Source organism: Pseudorasbora parva, chromosome 9 (genome assembly GCF_024679245.1).
Source record: "Pseudorasbora parva isolate DD20220531a chromosome 9, ASM2467924v1, whole genome shotgun sequence".
NCBI lineage: Eukaryota > Metazoa > Chordata > Actinopteri > Cypriniformes > Gobionidae > Pseudorasbora > Pseudorasbora parva.
Genome location: NC_090180.1, coordinates 13,523,139 through 13,538,141, shown reverse-complemented (window position 1 = coordinate 13,538,141; position 15,003 = coordinate 13,523,139). Strand labels below are relative to the sequence as shown.

Genomic DNA, 15,003 nt, shown 5'->3' with positions numbered 1-15,003 from the left:
TTGTAGCAGAGGAAAATCAAACTCTTTAATTCAGCAGCAGTGAGAAGCCACAACTGCAGCTGTGCATGTGATACATGGAAAAGTGTAATAAGCTAGACATGTCTCAAGGGTGGGCTGTGGTTTAAAATAACTTGTTAGAGGATCTGTACCTTCTGTGAACAGGTTGTCTCTACTGACAATTTGTCCTTAAGCACAAGTGGAAATATTACTTTTAAAAAAGAATATATATTCTATTTAAGTAATATTTCAACTCCAGGCTTTCATTTTTCAACATTTTCTTGCTACACCCTTGACATTGTGAAATAAGTTTGACATTTTGTTTGAAATCTTCACACATGTATTTAAAAAAAAAGAAATCACTTGTACACAAGTTTTCACAGCCTTTGCCATAGTGCAGCTGGTTCCGACTACAACTTGAGTGGAGTCCACCTGTGGTAAATTCAGTTGATTCAACATAATTTGGAAAGGCACACACCTGTCTATATAAGGTCCCACAGTTAACAGTGTATGTCAGAGCCCAAAGCAAGCCATGACGTCCAAAGGATTTGTTGGTAGACCTCCGAAACAGGATTCTATTGAGGCACAGAGGAAGGGTAAAGAAAAAAAATCTGCAGCATTGAAGGTCCCAATAAGCACAGTGGACTCCATCATCCATAAATGGAAGAAGTTTGGAATCATCAGGACTCTTCCAAGAGCTGGTAGCCAAACCAAGTGATCAGGGAAGAAGGGACTTCGTCAGGGAGATGAACAAGAACCCAACAGTCACTCTGACAGTGCTCCAGCGTTTCTCTGTGGAGAGAACCTTCCAGAAGAAGAAAAACCATCTCTGCAACACTTCACCAAACAGGACTATATGGTGGAGTGGCTAGAGAGAAGCCACTCATCAGTAGAAGGCCAAAAGACACCTGAAGGTCTCTCAGACTATAAAAAAAAAACAAAGTTCTCTGGTCTGATGAAACTAAGATTGAACTGTTTGGCCTGAATGGCAAGCGTCATGTCTGAAGGGAAACTAGGCACTACTCACCACCTGGCCAAAACCATCCCTACAGTGAAGCATGGTGGTTGCAGCATCAGGCTGTGGGGATGTTTTTTTCAGCAACAGGAACTGGGAGACTCTCAGGACCAATACAAAGATGAATTCAGCAATGTAAAGAGACATCCTTGACGAAAACCTGATCCAGAGCGCTCTGGACCTCCGACTGGGGGGAAAGTTTATCTTCCAACAGGACATTGACCCCAGGCACACAGCGAAGATAACAAAGAAGAGGCTACAGGGTAACTCTGTGAATATGCTTGAGTGGCCCAGACAGAGCTCAGACTTGAACCTGATTGAACATCTCTGGAGAGATCTGAAAATGGCTGTGTACCGACACTCACCATCCAACCTGATGGAGCTTAAGAGGTCCTGCAAAGATTGGAAGAAATTGCCCAACAATAGGTGTGCCAAACTTGTAGCATAAGACTCAAAGAGACTTGGGGCTGTAATTGGTGACAAAGTTGCTTCAACAAAGTATGGAGCAAAGGCTGTGAACAACTAAATTGATCTTTTTCTTTTTTTTAAATAATACTTTTGCAATGGTTTCAAACAAACTTGTTTCACATTGTCATTATGGGGTATTGTTTGTAGAACTGAGAAAAATAATTAATTTAATCAATTTTGGAATAAGGCTGTAACAAAATGTGGGGGGAAAAAAGTGTTGTAAATACTTTCTGGATGCACAGTGTATATACACACAGATCAGGCAAAACATTATGACTTGGTCCCCCTAAACCCCTTAAAGTGTACTGTGGTATCTGGCACCAAAATGTTAGCAGCAGATCCCTCAAGTCCAGTAGGTTGCAAGGTGTGTCCTCCATTAATCAGACTTGTTTGGAATTTGGAGGCCACCTCAAACTAATTGTTGTGCTCCTCAAACCATTCCAAAACCATTTTTGCATTATGGCAGGGTGCATCTTCCTGCTGAAAAAAAGCCAGTCGCCAGGGAATACCGTTTTCCATTAAAGGGTGTACATGGTCTGCAACAATGCTTAGTTTGGTGGTACATGTCAAAGTAACATCCACATGGATGGCACGACACAATGTTCCCCAGCAGAACATTGCCAAAAGCATCACACTGCCTCCACCAGCTTGCCTTCTTCCTTATAGTGCCGTGTTCCCCAGGTAAGCAGTGCACATGCACCCAGCCAGCCACGTGATATCAAAGAAAACCTTTGATTCATTAGACCTGGCACCCGTGGACCAATTCTGATGCTCATGTGCACGCTGTTGGGCACATAAATAATATACATACATACACACATGAAAATATAAATGAGTAATACAATTTTCTCTGGGATGTTACATAAACAACTTTTGGTTACTCAATTAGCAAATATGCACTTTTTGCTATAGATTAGTTTAGAAAGAAACTGTTAGTAGGAATTTGGTCAGCTTAGTCAATTTATTAAGTTTTTGCAGTTAACAGCAGATACAATATATATATATATATATTAGCATTAAAACACTAATATGAGACTCTCAAATAAAAGCTACTTTGGGAAAAAAGGCTAGTAATAAAGCATTTATATCTAAATATATAAAAAATGAAATTTCCAGGGCCTAACAACCAAATCTTTCACTGTAAGTTTTTTTTTTTTAAATCTTAAAGCACCTTTTCAAAAGGCACTAATTTCATGATAATGGCCCATATTACCAGCACAGGCCTAGTGTATGGCGGTCAGCACAAATGTGCCATGAAGGTTTTTTAAGCAGGCTACTTTTTACTCTCTCTACATGCCAAGTTTATCAAAAATGACTACACGTTATGTTTCCAGTGCAGACCAAAGCTGATCAAAACAGACGCAGTTCCTCCATCCTAAACTTAACTTCAGTCCAAAAAAGATTGATGCACAGCCAAAATTAAGCACTTTATCATAGCCCTCCAATAGCATCTAGCTGCATAAATGTAGATCCAGACCAGCAGCCACAGACACTTGCATCCTGAGTGCTGGATGCAGCTGGATACATCTAGCTCTCTAACCTTCATTTGAACAAAATGTTACGCATGCCCCCTCCTGGCAGAAAGGCTCATTACAGAATGCACCAAAGTTCCTCCAAATGGGAACCAAAAAAAAAAAAAAACACTTCACCCAGACTCCACTTCCCTAAAACACACTCTACTAAGCAACTTGATAATCTTTTATTATTTGCAATGTTTCATCTCTCCAACGTTTCCAGTTTGATGTGAAAGCATTTAGTTCCTTAAATAATAAAGAGAGCAAAAAAATATTTACACATTTTTTTTCAATAAAACTAATCAATGGATCATTGTAAGCACCTCTTACCATCTGGAAGAAAACAAATCTTAAATACAGGGAAACAGCCATTGTTTTTGGAAAAAATAAATGGCATTACATTGGATTTTTTACTTTTAATTTCTGGAAAAAAAAGAGAACAAAAAAAAAAAAAAACATTTCCATATGTATGTACAGAACGCTCCTGAAATGTATTTCCACTTTGCAAGTAGAAAAGGCTTTAGGATCATTACTGTCATTTCATCAAGTTGATTTTTCTATATGCTTCAAGTTTTAATTATTTCTCTTAAAATTCCACTGCAGGCTTGCTTAAGTAGGGCTTCCATGAAAGACCCCATCAGTTCTTCAAGAGAGGTAAGACGCAAAAGTGTGGGGTAGGAAGCAGGACATGGATGGCTTAATAGGAAGCATGTTGGACCCCCTCCTCATCCAGCAGCACTTAGGTCAAAAAGGTCAAAGTCCATCCAATACCATCATCCTAAAGTTCAACAGGTCCACCCCTTACTAAAAGGATACAGGAAGCAAAAAAGAAAAAACAAAAAGGGCAACATACAAACGCTACGCAAATTTCATTCGTCACTTAGAGAATTCAAATACTAAGCTCGTATTCCTTTGTAGCTGCAGATTTAAAAACATGACTCCCCTCGCGCACACACAAAAGAAAAACTTCTGTAAGAGCTCTGCGTTTGATCTGAAATTACAAACCCTAAGGACATGATCGCCATCAAGCCCTCTTCACAATATATGACATCCTGTCTGGTCCGTCATATACCACGTTGCATATAAATCTATATTAACATGTAAGAGCAGCGTTGGTTTGTACTTTTTTCCCCAAGATTTTCTCATAAAAAATAAATGACGATGAATTGTTAACATGTTTAAGCAGTCCTGCAGATTTTTTTTTTTTTTTTTTTAATTTTATTGTTTTTGGTGGACATTAGCCACAAGAGATATAGAGAGCAAAAGAAATGACTGAGAAATGATTGTAGTTTGTATCTGTCAAGAGCCACCCTGAACAGATAAGATTGGCTTCGTGAGGATCAAGTTCAACTTTGTTGTCAGATATCCTCCTCTCAGTCCCTGGCAGCGGTTTCTCTCCAGTTGCTACCTGGGCTAGCAAAGTTCAGGATTAGCTGTTGTCAGATTCGGACTCGGCCTCCCGTAACCAAGTGAAGAAGGCAGTGACTGACTTCAGGGCCACACCCTTTCCCAGCTGCTCCGCCGGGTCTTTGCTGGACTCCCATTTGTAGAAGGCTTCCTCTTTGATCACGTCCTCGTCGTAGAGCGCGTCAAAAAACATGCGCAGTAAATCTGGGTAAAACAGAGACAACACTATTCAGCTACACTTTTAAGAGGTTTTAAAAAAACAGCAGCGACAAGAACATTTTAAATTGATGTTAACTAATTACTTTTTTTTTTTAAATACCACAATACCCTTGTAAAAGTTTGGTGTCAGTAATAATTTTTTCGAAATTAACACACAGCAAGGATGCATTAAATTAATCAATATTGCAAACTTACAAAAAAGTTTACACAAGTATTAAGCAGCAAATATTTCAAGAGATTATATAAATTATTAAAGATTTTTTAAAGATTTTAGTTAACCATTTAACCCTGATACTTTATTGAATAATGTGCCAAATACTGTTCTTAGTCTTTCCTCCTGACGAAGAACTAAATGGAATTAAATTAAATACAGTTTATTGTGTAATCAAAAACCTTTATATAATGCGTGACTATTATAAACTCGAAATACACACTGACTCTTATTTTGAAATGTCTGTGGCTTACTATTGCAGTTGCAGGCTTCTCTTTCAAGTTCAGATGAGGGAGATAAAATATGCATTGGTAAAACCCATCTGAAACATTACGCATGGGCATCGTAACTTTTGTATCTGGGTGGGACAAGACCCACTGACTTTTTAAGACCAACGATATTGGACCCACTCACTTATCTCTAATTACGCACATGACGGTTAACCTACCCCTAACTGATAGACGCCTATAAAAAAAACATTAGATGCTTTATTTTCACTTTTCTAATATTTTCATCATTTTTATTGAAAGTAAATGCCTTTCTGATCTGATATGTGAAGAGAAAAGGGAGTAGAGCGAGTTCGGCAAAAGGTGAATTTGATTCGCGGGTCTATTTGCGTCAAAAGTTGATGCCATGCGTCTTTATCTCGGCATGATTGTTGCAAATGATTCCGTTTTCCGTCATTTCGTCTGCCCCAACCAGATGTTTAGGAAATAAGTCGGTATATTTGAAGACTTCAAACACAAAAGCCTCTAAATCATGATCGCCAAAATAGATAATACATCATAAAAACAGACCAATCACATTGTGAATGTATCCCTATGCCTTTAGGTCTGAATGACAATTTTTTTTTTGGTCTAGACCAAATTACTAGTTTGACTCCGTGTGAACACACCCTTTGAAAGAGATGTAATCTGTTGATAAGTGTGAAGATGATGCAAAAAAAAAAAAAAAAAAACTCACTGGCCGGCTGCTCCATCTGCACCATGAGAGCCTGAAGAGCGTAGAGTGCCTGCAGCTCCTTCGTTTCATCAGAGAGGTACTTCTGCAGCAGCTTGGCCCTTTGGTTAATCTGCTCCACATCCACCTTGTATGGGTTCTCACCTATAACAGTTAATTTGTGCACATAAATTAACATAAAGTACAGGCCAGTGAAAGTTCAGGGCTGAAGTCAAACAAATGTAATGGATTCACTCACATATGACGGCAGACTGACACACGGACATCATCAGGGCCCGCACAAACTGATTGGAGCTCATCTTCTGCTCATCCAGGTTGGCCTTTAAAGGAGAAAAAAAACTGTCAGTACAAGTCCCATGTGCATAATGTTATGCCCATCATGCAATACTTTAATGTTTGACTGAAGAGCCTTGAACCACAGCCAAAGCAAACATGCTCACCTCTACCCAGTCATAGATCCTCTGGTTGTTGGCTTTTTCCTGTAACAACCTGTCCAAATGTTTACTCAGCTCCTCTGCAGTCATTTCTTTCGTACTGGGCTTCTCAGATTCCTCACCCAGAGTAAACTCCATTTTCTGCAAATATTACATGTTAATGACCTTCAGGCTCATGAAGACATCCAAGTGTGTGTATGTATGTGTGTATATATATATATATATATATATATATATATATATATATATATATATATATATATATATATATATATATATATATATATATATATATATATATATATATATATATATATATATATATACACACACACAATGCATACACATTTTATTATTAATTCAATATTAAAATATTATTAAATATTAATATGACATTAGGAAAAATATATATTATAGCTAATGAAAAATAAAATGGCTTATTCTTTTCTGGTGCTAACAGTGAAAATGTTTAGTTTTCAGTACCTGCTCTGTAACAAACTTATTGACATCCTCATCTTCAGGCAGAAAGTCTTTCCAGCTGAGTCCTGCCTCCAACCACATCGCTCCAGCCTTTTTATGACTCTGAGAATATTACAGAGAATCATTTTTTTTTACTGCAGTGCGCGCAAATAATACTCAAAGCATTTGCCACAGCATGATACTCACCAGTCCTTTGCAGAGAAGGTTAAGTATGTCAACAAGCAAGATTGCTGCTTTGCCCATAGGCAAAAGAGGTTTGGACACTTCCCTGTGGACAGGATGATTTAAAAAGGTCAGATGGTGTGTAAATGCATTATTTTCTTTTGCTTTGATGGTTTATAGTCTTTGACTAGAGGTATCGGATTCAGTGCCTAACCTGAAGAGCTGGCCCATGGGGATGCCACCCTCTTGCAACATGGGTGTGATGATCTCAGCCAAGTAGAGCCAAATGTGGGGAATATCAATGGCCATATCATCTGCCATCTCCAGGATCTCCTGAAGTCTATAGCGGGTAATATTAGACATTAAAATCTGTGTAGACACTAAAAAAAGTGTAGTCACAGAAATAATTGGTGCAAAAACAATGAAGCCTCAAGCTAAATGAAATAAAACATGTTGAAGTACTAAAAAGACAAAAAAACTTAATTGATACAGCTTAAAGGGGGGGGGGGGGGGGGGGGGGGGAAACACTCAGTTTCAGTCAATCTCATGTCAATCTTGAGTACCTATAGAGTAGTATTGCATCCTTCATATCTCCAAAAAGTCTTAAGTTTTATTATATTTGTATAAGAAATATGGGCTGTACCGAGTCTTTCCGGGAAAAAAACGAGTGCCTGGAGGCGTATCGAGTGGGCGGAGCTAAAGAATGACGAATGCGGAAAGCGGTGACGTCCTCAAGCGTGGAGGAACCCATGGCTATCGATCTCAGCTAATAGATATATGATCCATTGATCCATAATCTAATTCGGAGGCAGAAATAGAAACAGCAACAGCAGGACGTCCGTCTCTGTGGTATGTACTGTATTTAGTGACCTGTCAACATTTGTCTTTACTCTCAGTTTATGAGGACATGATTCGGTTTATGGACTATTGTATGCGACCAAACCTTAGTAGCAAGCAAAACGGTTTTGCACGTCAGACTAGAGTAACATTATAAGTTATATAGAACAGCAGTGAAGTCCGTTAGCGCATTTGAATGACGAAGCACGCGATCGTGTCGTTTACTGATGTTTACTCACGCGACGATAAGCAACAGCACAGACATTTGAAGCAGTTTTACTCACCGGCTGCTCCCAAAGCAGGACCGAACCTTTATCGCTGGGACGGCTCCGTCAAAAACACACTTCTTGGAGTGTGGAGATCCACTTTGCGATGCGACTGAAGCATTTCTGCGTTCAAATCGGTTCAAATGCAGCGCTGCCTTCCCGGAATGCTGTGCTGAAGCGTTGAAGTCACTTAATGTCAAAATGGAGGAATGAAGTGGAGCGTGGCGCGGACTATAACCGACATTAGTGTTCACGGACGACTGGATCTGCAGCTGAGAGCAGTTTATATGCCCGTGCATTTGCTCTCTCGCCTCTAGTCACGAGCGCGCGCACCCTACCGGGAGAAGAGCCCGTACGGCCCATACAAGGACCTTCCACTCTATTAACGTCAAGTCGACCCATACTCGAAAAAAACTCTCCGAAACTTGTTAGAAACCGGAAGGAGTATTTTTGACACAGAAATACTCCATCAAACGTCCAACATTAGTTTTTGAAACTTTGTCTGTATTTAGGATGGGAATCCAAGTCTTTAACAGTGTAAAAAGCTCAGTATGCATGAAACAGCATTTTACCCCCCCTTTAAGACTAAAATAAGAAGCTGACGGTTTAAAAAAAGTTAAGCAAATTAAAAAAATTACTAGATACTACAGTATATAAATACTCACATAATGGTTAGAAGTTTTGATAAACATTTTTTTTTTTTACATAAAAATATACTTGTAAAAATATACAATGTTTATAAGTCATTGTACATACCTATTAGTGTTCAGAACAATTAACTGTGATTCGATATGAACTTACCCCTTGTAGTACTGCTCAGGAAGTAGTATTCTAGCACTAACAAGCTTCTGAAACAGCAGGCCCACGTGCTCTCTAGCGATGGTGCTGCGCTCCAGTGTGGACTCCACACCGTTCCGCACAAACACAAAGAGCAGAGAGCCGCTGTTCAGCTCCTGCACACACTGCACTGCCTCCTACAGACGATGAATTTAAATAACAGGGGAACAGACCAGTGTAAATTTGCAGGTTGAAATGTATAAATAAATCAAACAAGCTTGATAAATAAGATGCATTTCATTTTTGTATGCAATGGCTCCTCTGTTCCTCAATCCCATCGGTTTGGATCAATGGCCCAGGGACTTGGCACAACATGAAGGTCATCAGCGGAGCACACTTTCAACACATCTGGACTTGCATACCTTCAGGTCGTTGATGTGGAGATACTCTTCAATGATGGATTTGGCCTTCTTTTCCAGCTCTTCCTCACTAAGGGCAGGTTTGGCTGGGGCAGGAGGTGGTGGAGCAGGAGCCGATATTGGCTTCACTAGGAAACCCAAGCAGGAAAAGAGGCCGTCAATTTGTGAATCATCAACTCTAGCATCCGTGTTGCTGGTGCATCTCTGGACAGTTTTCTAGTTGCTTCACGCTCACCTTTGTCTTTGCTTCTATCGCGCTCCCGACTACCTCGGTCACGGTTCTCGGTCATGCTGGACACACGGCGTACAGAATCTGGTGGTCCACGGCTGTCGCCTCTGCGATCTTCGTTTTCACGGCTGAAGCTGCGTTTGGTGATGGTCTGGCGGGGTCTGTCTATACCTCGGTCCCGGTCTTCCCGCCTACTATCAAATCGGTCAAAGCGATCTCTGTCCCGGTCATTGCGTTCTCTATCTCTGTCACTGCGATCTCTGTCGCTACGGTCCCTACTGGAGCTGTTTCTGCATAGGAGATGGCCATAAAGTGAAACTCATTAGATTACCATGTCACACAGAAGTCAGCACTCACCTGCAAAACAAAAAAAACTCTTCAAAACTGTACCTTTGAGGCACTCTACGATCAGAGTCAAGTGAGGATGAGGATGATGAAGATTGTCCAGACTGCTGCAATGCAGAGAAGCGGTTGAGTGTGCTAGTGGCAGGTCTCCCCTGGTCTGCAGCATAAAAAAGGACAGGATTAGACTTGCATTTCCAATGAAACAAGAGATTTTTACATTTTCTCAAGAAAATTAGTGATGATTGCCCATGCGAGCGGATGGTTGCTAAGGCTGTTGTTAAGGTTAATGCTTTGTGCGGTAGAAAAGTTGGTCTTAAGTTAAGAGTCCAAGTTTCTAGACAATCAGATTTCTAGATAAAGAATTGTGTGCCTCTGTCACAGTGCGAAGCAGTGGTTGTCAACCGGGGGTTCTCAAACCTCTAATGGGGCTTTAAATGGCTTCAAATGGTTTACAATATGCCCAAAAATAAAATGACAATGTAAGGCTGGAATTTTTTTTTGCAAATGCCAGAATGTCTGATTGAGGAACGAGAACATTAAGAAAATTAGCATCTGAACTCACTCATTTAGTATCCCCATCAGAGACATCATCACAGAGTGAATCAAAGAATGACTTTAATTTACATGCCTTTCCTTTCACCTGCTTCTTCCCCCATCCTTCCTACAAAATTCATCCAAAATCTATCTTGTTTAATGTGAATTCTCATTATACAGTATTATACATTTTTAATATCATTTGAAGTGTCTCAAGTGTGACTGGTCCAAAGATCTCATCCACACAGAAGTAAACCAAAAGATACTCAATGCTTTAAGAGTTTAGAGATATTTTGCTTAATGTGTGATGGGTGTGTCTCCGGCCAAATGTTCTCTACCTCCTGCCGTCAATACAGGTCTATGGGACAGTGATTAATATAAATTCCCCATTGTTAACATGTTTCCATTTGAAAGAGGTTTCTGTCTTGGTCTGAGTATTTAAGATGATGTTGCAGAGGTGGGGGCTCGAATCTTTATATGGGTCAGCCCGTAACATAGCCTAGAAATCTAGACGCACCCTAGTGGCAGTAAATCTAATCTGCCCGCAAGTGTCATCTAGCAACTCTCAATACACTTCTGAGCTGTAAACGCCAAACTCTGGATGGGCCGAGTCGGTGGGCGGGGCTTAACATAATAACGGCAGAGTTGCGCTTGCGAGGTCCAAGTTAAATAAGACTGAGCAAACTCACCTTGATCTCCAGTGGACTTGGCTCCTGTGCCTCCACTGCTCCCTTTGCCCCAGCTTCCCCATGACCCCTTTCCTCCTGGAGCCAGCAGTTGGTTACTGAAATCACCAGGCTGAAGACAGAAAAGACAGGACAAATGACAAATAAGTCAATGAGCACATAAATAACTGAAAATATTATGCTTTAAAGGAAAGTCACTTTCAACAGCTAACGTGTCTGATGTTAAAAATGTGGGAATTTTCACAAAGTCACAAAGATTCACCTTAGTAATTTTACTGAGGCGGCTGGTGTCAATTGGTCTGCTCTTAGTGGTAATAGGCACTATGTTCCAGCCCTCATCCTGGGTCTGGCTACCGCGGCCCCCAGAGGAGTGCGGTCCACTACGGCCACCTCGACCCTGACTAGAGTCTTTCTTGGAAAGCAGCTGTTGTTGGACTTTAATTTGCTCTCTATGTTCTTCCAACTCAGCCTCTTTGTGGATCTGATCGATGGTCTTGGGACCAAGATCTCCTCTCCTGGGCACCCAGTTGCTCTGTGTCAGAGATCATATGCACAGTTAAAAGAGTAAAGAAATAAAAGCACAAGAAAACCCAAAAACATATGCGTTAAGGATTTCAAAAATGTTTTTTAACGTGAATGAAGTTTCTTGCTGAATTCCTTTTGCAAATGCCACATAAAAGATTATTTCCAAAACCAAGTATGATGTTACCTTTCGGAGGTCTATTACATCTTGAAGCATGAAGCGAATTCTAGATGATGTCTTCCTTTCTTTAATGATCTTCTCCATTTGGTGGAAGTACTGATCCATACGAGGCTACACACAAAAGACCAACATTAAATCTGACTACAAGTAAACAATCGAAGACGGTCAAAACTCAAACGCTATACAATACTGCATTATTCTACTACACACAATTAAAAGGAATGTGGACCTAACAGAATTACAAAGCTCATAACAGAGAAACCCACAACTCCTCAGAGTTTTCTGATGGATATTTATAATTCTGCATGTGTACAAACTGTACTGTACCTTAGCCTTCTCAAAGTCTAGGTCTTTGCCAATGGTGGACAGCAGCCGGCAAAGGCACTCTAAGCTCTCCTCATCATGGTTCTTCAAGAGCTTGACAATGCAGTCGTGCATGATGGGCTCTGTCAGCATCTTCAGCTTGAACAGCTCTCCGATGAACTTTATGTTTCCGAGCGACCGCCTACGTGCCTTGTCCTTGGCTTCCACCAGTGCCTCATTCAGGCGCTGACGCTCCTCTTCCTATGGTAAAAAAGAATGTTTTAATTTTAACAGAACTATCAGACACACGTCTAGTTGAATGTGGCGAGACGTCACCTCAGTGGAAGCATCCAGCTCTTTCTGTTTCTGCTCAAAGATCTCATCATCATCCTGGTCCTTTTCAAACTCTTTTTGACAGCGATTGAGCAGTAGTTTACGGAAATTCACAGTGACTCCCGGTTTATCTGAAGTGGGGACTTTAAGCTGGAAAACAGATCATTAAAAAGTCACTAAGATAGAAACAGAAAACGGTTTCTGAAACATTTCTTAAAGAGTAATTATGCCATCAGTTACACAAGTATGGCAAATGGAAACTTTAACATGATTGTTTGATGCACAAGAACCAATTTATCGCTTTCAATTTACCATATTTGATGTGTTCTCCATGCATGTTGATTTATATAATTAAAAGCTCATTTAAATCCGTTTTATGATTTTCAATCTAAAGCTGTATTCAAAGTGTCTTCACAACACTTGGATTAAACCTCTTGATTATATGACTCTCTTTTAAGATGCTTTTATGAATATATGAAGCATATGTTTCGGTAAATGGACTTTCATTTCATTACTTTAATTGTCATCCGTGTGTTTCAAAGATAAACAGCTCTTATGGGTTTAGAAAAGCCGTAACTAATGCTTATTTTTGATCAATAAACGATTAGTCGATTAATCTATTGATTATATTTACGATTATCAAAAAAAAAATTCTTGGCAGTTGAGTAATCCTTTAGTTAATCTACCAAAATTATTAATCGTAACTTCTGTCATTAATCTTTCAACGTTTTGCTAAAACACAAACAAACAAATAAACCATATAGATCACGGATGTCACTCATAAAAACGCTGTATGAAAACCCATATTAAATGGAGGTATCATACTAGCCATTAGCATCTGCTTTAGTCTTGTTTTGTGTGAAATATATAACAGGGGATTAGGGATGATTCCGCATTCCACACAAGATTTTCACTAGTCTTTACAGCTATTCGAAACAAGAACATTTTCACTGAAATCACATCTGCCACTGCAGAAATTAAAAACTATTAAACGTATTCAATTACTGATAAACCCATTAAGAGCTCCTCAGTTCCTCAATATCAATGGCCCAGGCATATGGCACAAAACAGTAGTCACCAATGGAGCCAACACAAAGCAAACATTACTCACCCCCATAAGGCAGCGGCACATGTTGGCATAAGCTACAGAGAAGTTGGGTTCGGAGATGGCTTTCTCGAAGATGAGGTCAATTACACCCTTGAGCCTCTCTTCTGTGTCTATGCTGAGCTCCGTCACCTGCTTCATCAGTTGCTGGAACATCTGTGGCGTGAGCTTGTTAAGAACGCTGCGCACGCGGCGGAACAGCTCCTGTGTTTTTGCGGCCTCTGTATCATCTTCCCCTTCCTCCTCCTCTTCTGCTTTACGGCTTCGGCCTTGCTTCTTGACCGAAGGTGTCCAAGCATTCACAGCCTGGTTAAGTTCCACATTGTCTTTAAGAGACAAGCTGGTGATGATCTTGGGGTTGCGATTCATTTGGTCTTTGCCTCGACCCGGCTGAGGGCGCCGTGCAGACTGAGAAGAGTGCTTTTAAAAATAAAAAGACAGATCAACATACAGCCACAATACTTAAAACTGACAACTGACTTTTGAATCCTAAAGGCGGGCGTACACAGTGCGAATTCGGACACTCGGGAGGTCGTGAGATATTGCAGACGCTACGAGTCAGTTAATTTGATCATCGCATCAAATCAGCTGGTACACAACTGTACCGCGAGCCGGCCGCAATCAAACAAGCTTTCACGTTAAAAAAAGAGACCGGAGCTTTCAATGTTGCTGATAGCTTGAGATATAAAAAATAAAAGAAAAATGTGTGTGCAAATGATATGTTGAAAAGCTGAGTAGCCATTCATAACAGTAGCCATTCCTTTCAACCGAAACGACCAGAGGGGGAGAGAGTGTGCATGTGTGTACGCTGTATGGTTGCAGCCACTGAGCTATAGCCTAATAATACTCATTGATCAAGCCTATGTGACGTGGTTGTGCATGATTTGGCAATAGGGGGCAGCCATACGCTGGTGAAATTATCGTAAGGTCGGGAGGTGCTCTTAACGTGCTCAGCTCATTTCGCATTTCCTCTCACAAGGTGCGTGCCACGACCATACGAGCACCCACAATATCCACACGATTTCTCCTGAGAGAAAAAAATAATCTGCGAGTTCATACGACAGCAAAAAAATATATAAATAATTATTATTAGAAAATACATTTTAAAAAACGCACCGTGTATGCCTGCCTTAAGTGTAAAGAAATTTAACTAACCGGTCCTCGCCCTCCTCCTCCGGATGACGGTCTTCCCAAATTAGCATATGAAGGTGTAAAATCAGGTCCACAGTTCATCAGACTCCTGGGATCCAATGGCCGCAATGGGGTTTTATTTGCCTATTTTGAAAACAGCATAGAGCAAGACAGTGATTATAATTTTCAGCAAGAGACAGCTCAGGTTAAATCTATTACGTCCAGATAGAAGCTTCACCTTGTCCAAGACAACATCACTGATGTGTGGCAAACCCTCTGGCTTGTGCATGCTTGCACTAATGAACTGGAAGCCAAGCAGGAACTCTCGATCATACCGTTTCTTCTCTTCTGGGTTGATGGGCTTCCATTGCTCTGTAAGAGGGATGGGAAAAAAATGAATAAAAGCTGCAGGACAGCCCCACAAATATTCAAAGTAAGACATTTATGATGATTTTGCTTTGTACGAGA

At 40.4% G+C, this 15,003-nt stretch overlaps 1 protein-coding gene and 2 non-coding genes across 4 annotated transcripts in view; all 3 read right to left on the bottom strand.

Annotated features, from left to right (window-relative positions):
• Positions 1-3,160: 3,160 nt before the first annotated feature.
• Positions 3,161-15,003, bottom strand: part of eif4g1a (eukaryotic translation initiation factor 4 gamma, 1a) — a 36,990-nt gene continuing 25,147 nt past the window's right edge. For both annotated transcript variants that reach the window (XM_067454005.1, XM_067454006.1), the window contains 19 exons: positions 14,774-14,907; positions 14,560-14,679; positions 13,411-13,824; positions 12,303-12,449; positions 11,991-12,227; positions 11,670-11,774; positions 11,223-11,492; positions 10,964-11,072; positions 9,786-9,897; positions 9,402-9,685; positions 9,170-9,294; positions 8,772-8,944; positions 7,082-7,207; positions 6,892-6,973; positions 6,709-6,807; positions 6,232-6,366; positions 6,030-6,111; positions 5,795-5,935; positions 3,161-4,605 (listed from right to left, as the gene is read on the bottom strand). In XM_067454005.1, the coding sequence (XP_067310106.1) occupies positions 4,424-4,605; positions 5,795-5,935; positions 6,030-6,111; positions 6,232-6,366; positions 6,709-6,807; positions 6,892-6,973; positions 7,082-7,207; positions 8,772-8,944; positions 9,170-9,294; positions 9,402-9,685; positions 9,786-9,897; positions 10,964-11,072; positions 11,223-11,492; positions 11,670-11,774; positions 11,991-12,227; positions 12,303-12,449; positions 13,411-13,824; positions 14,560-14,679; positions 14,774-14,907 (3,077 nt within the window). In that variant the 3' untranslated portion in view covers positions 3,161-4,423. The remainder of the gene's footprint in view (positions 4,606-5,794; positions 5,936-6,029; positions 6,112-6,231; positions 6,367-6,708; positions 6,808-6,891; positions 6,974-7,081; positions 7,208-8,771; positions 8,945-9,169; positions 9,295-9,401; positions 9,686-9,785; positions 9,898-10,963; positions 11,073-11,222; positions 11,493-11,669; positions 11,775-11,990; positions 12,228-12,302; positions 12,450-13,410; positions 13,825-14,559; positions 14,680-14,773; positions 14,908-15,003) is intronic.
• On the bottom strand, positions 9,064-9,139 carry LOC137090419 (small nucleolar RNA SNORD66). Its single transcript, XR_010907855.1, has one exon. It is a non-coding gene; the product is annotated as a small nucleolar RNA SNORD66 (small nucleolar RNA).
• Positions 13,323-13,385, bottom strand: LOC137090420 (small nucleolar RNA SNORD66). The gene has a single exon (XR_010907856.1). It is a non-coding gene; the product is annotated as a small nucleolar RNA SNORD66 (small nucleolar RNA).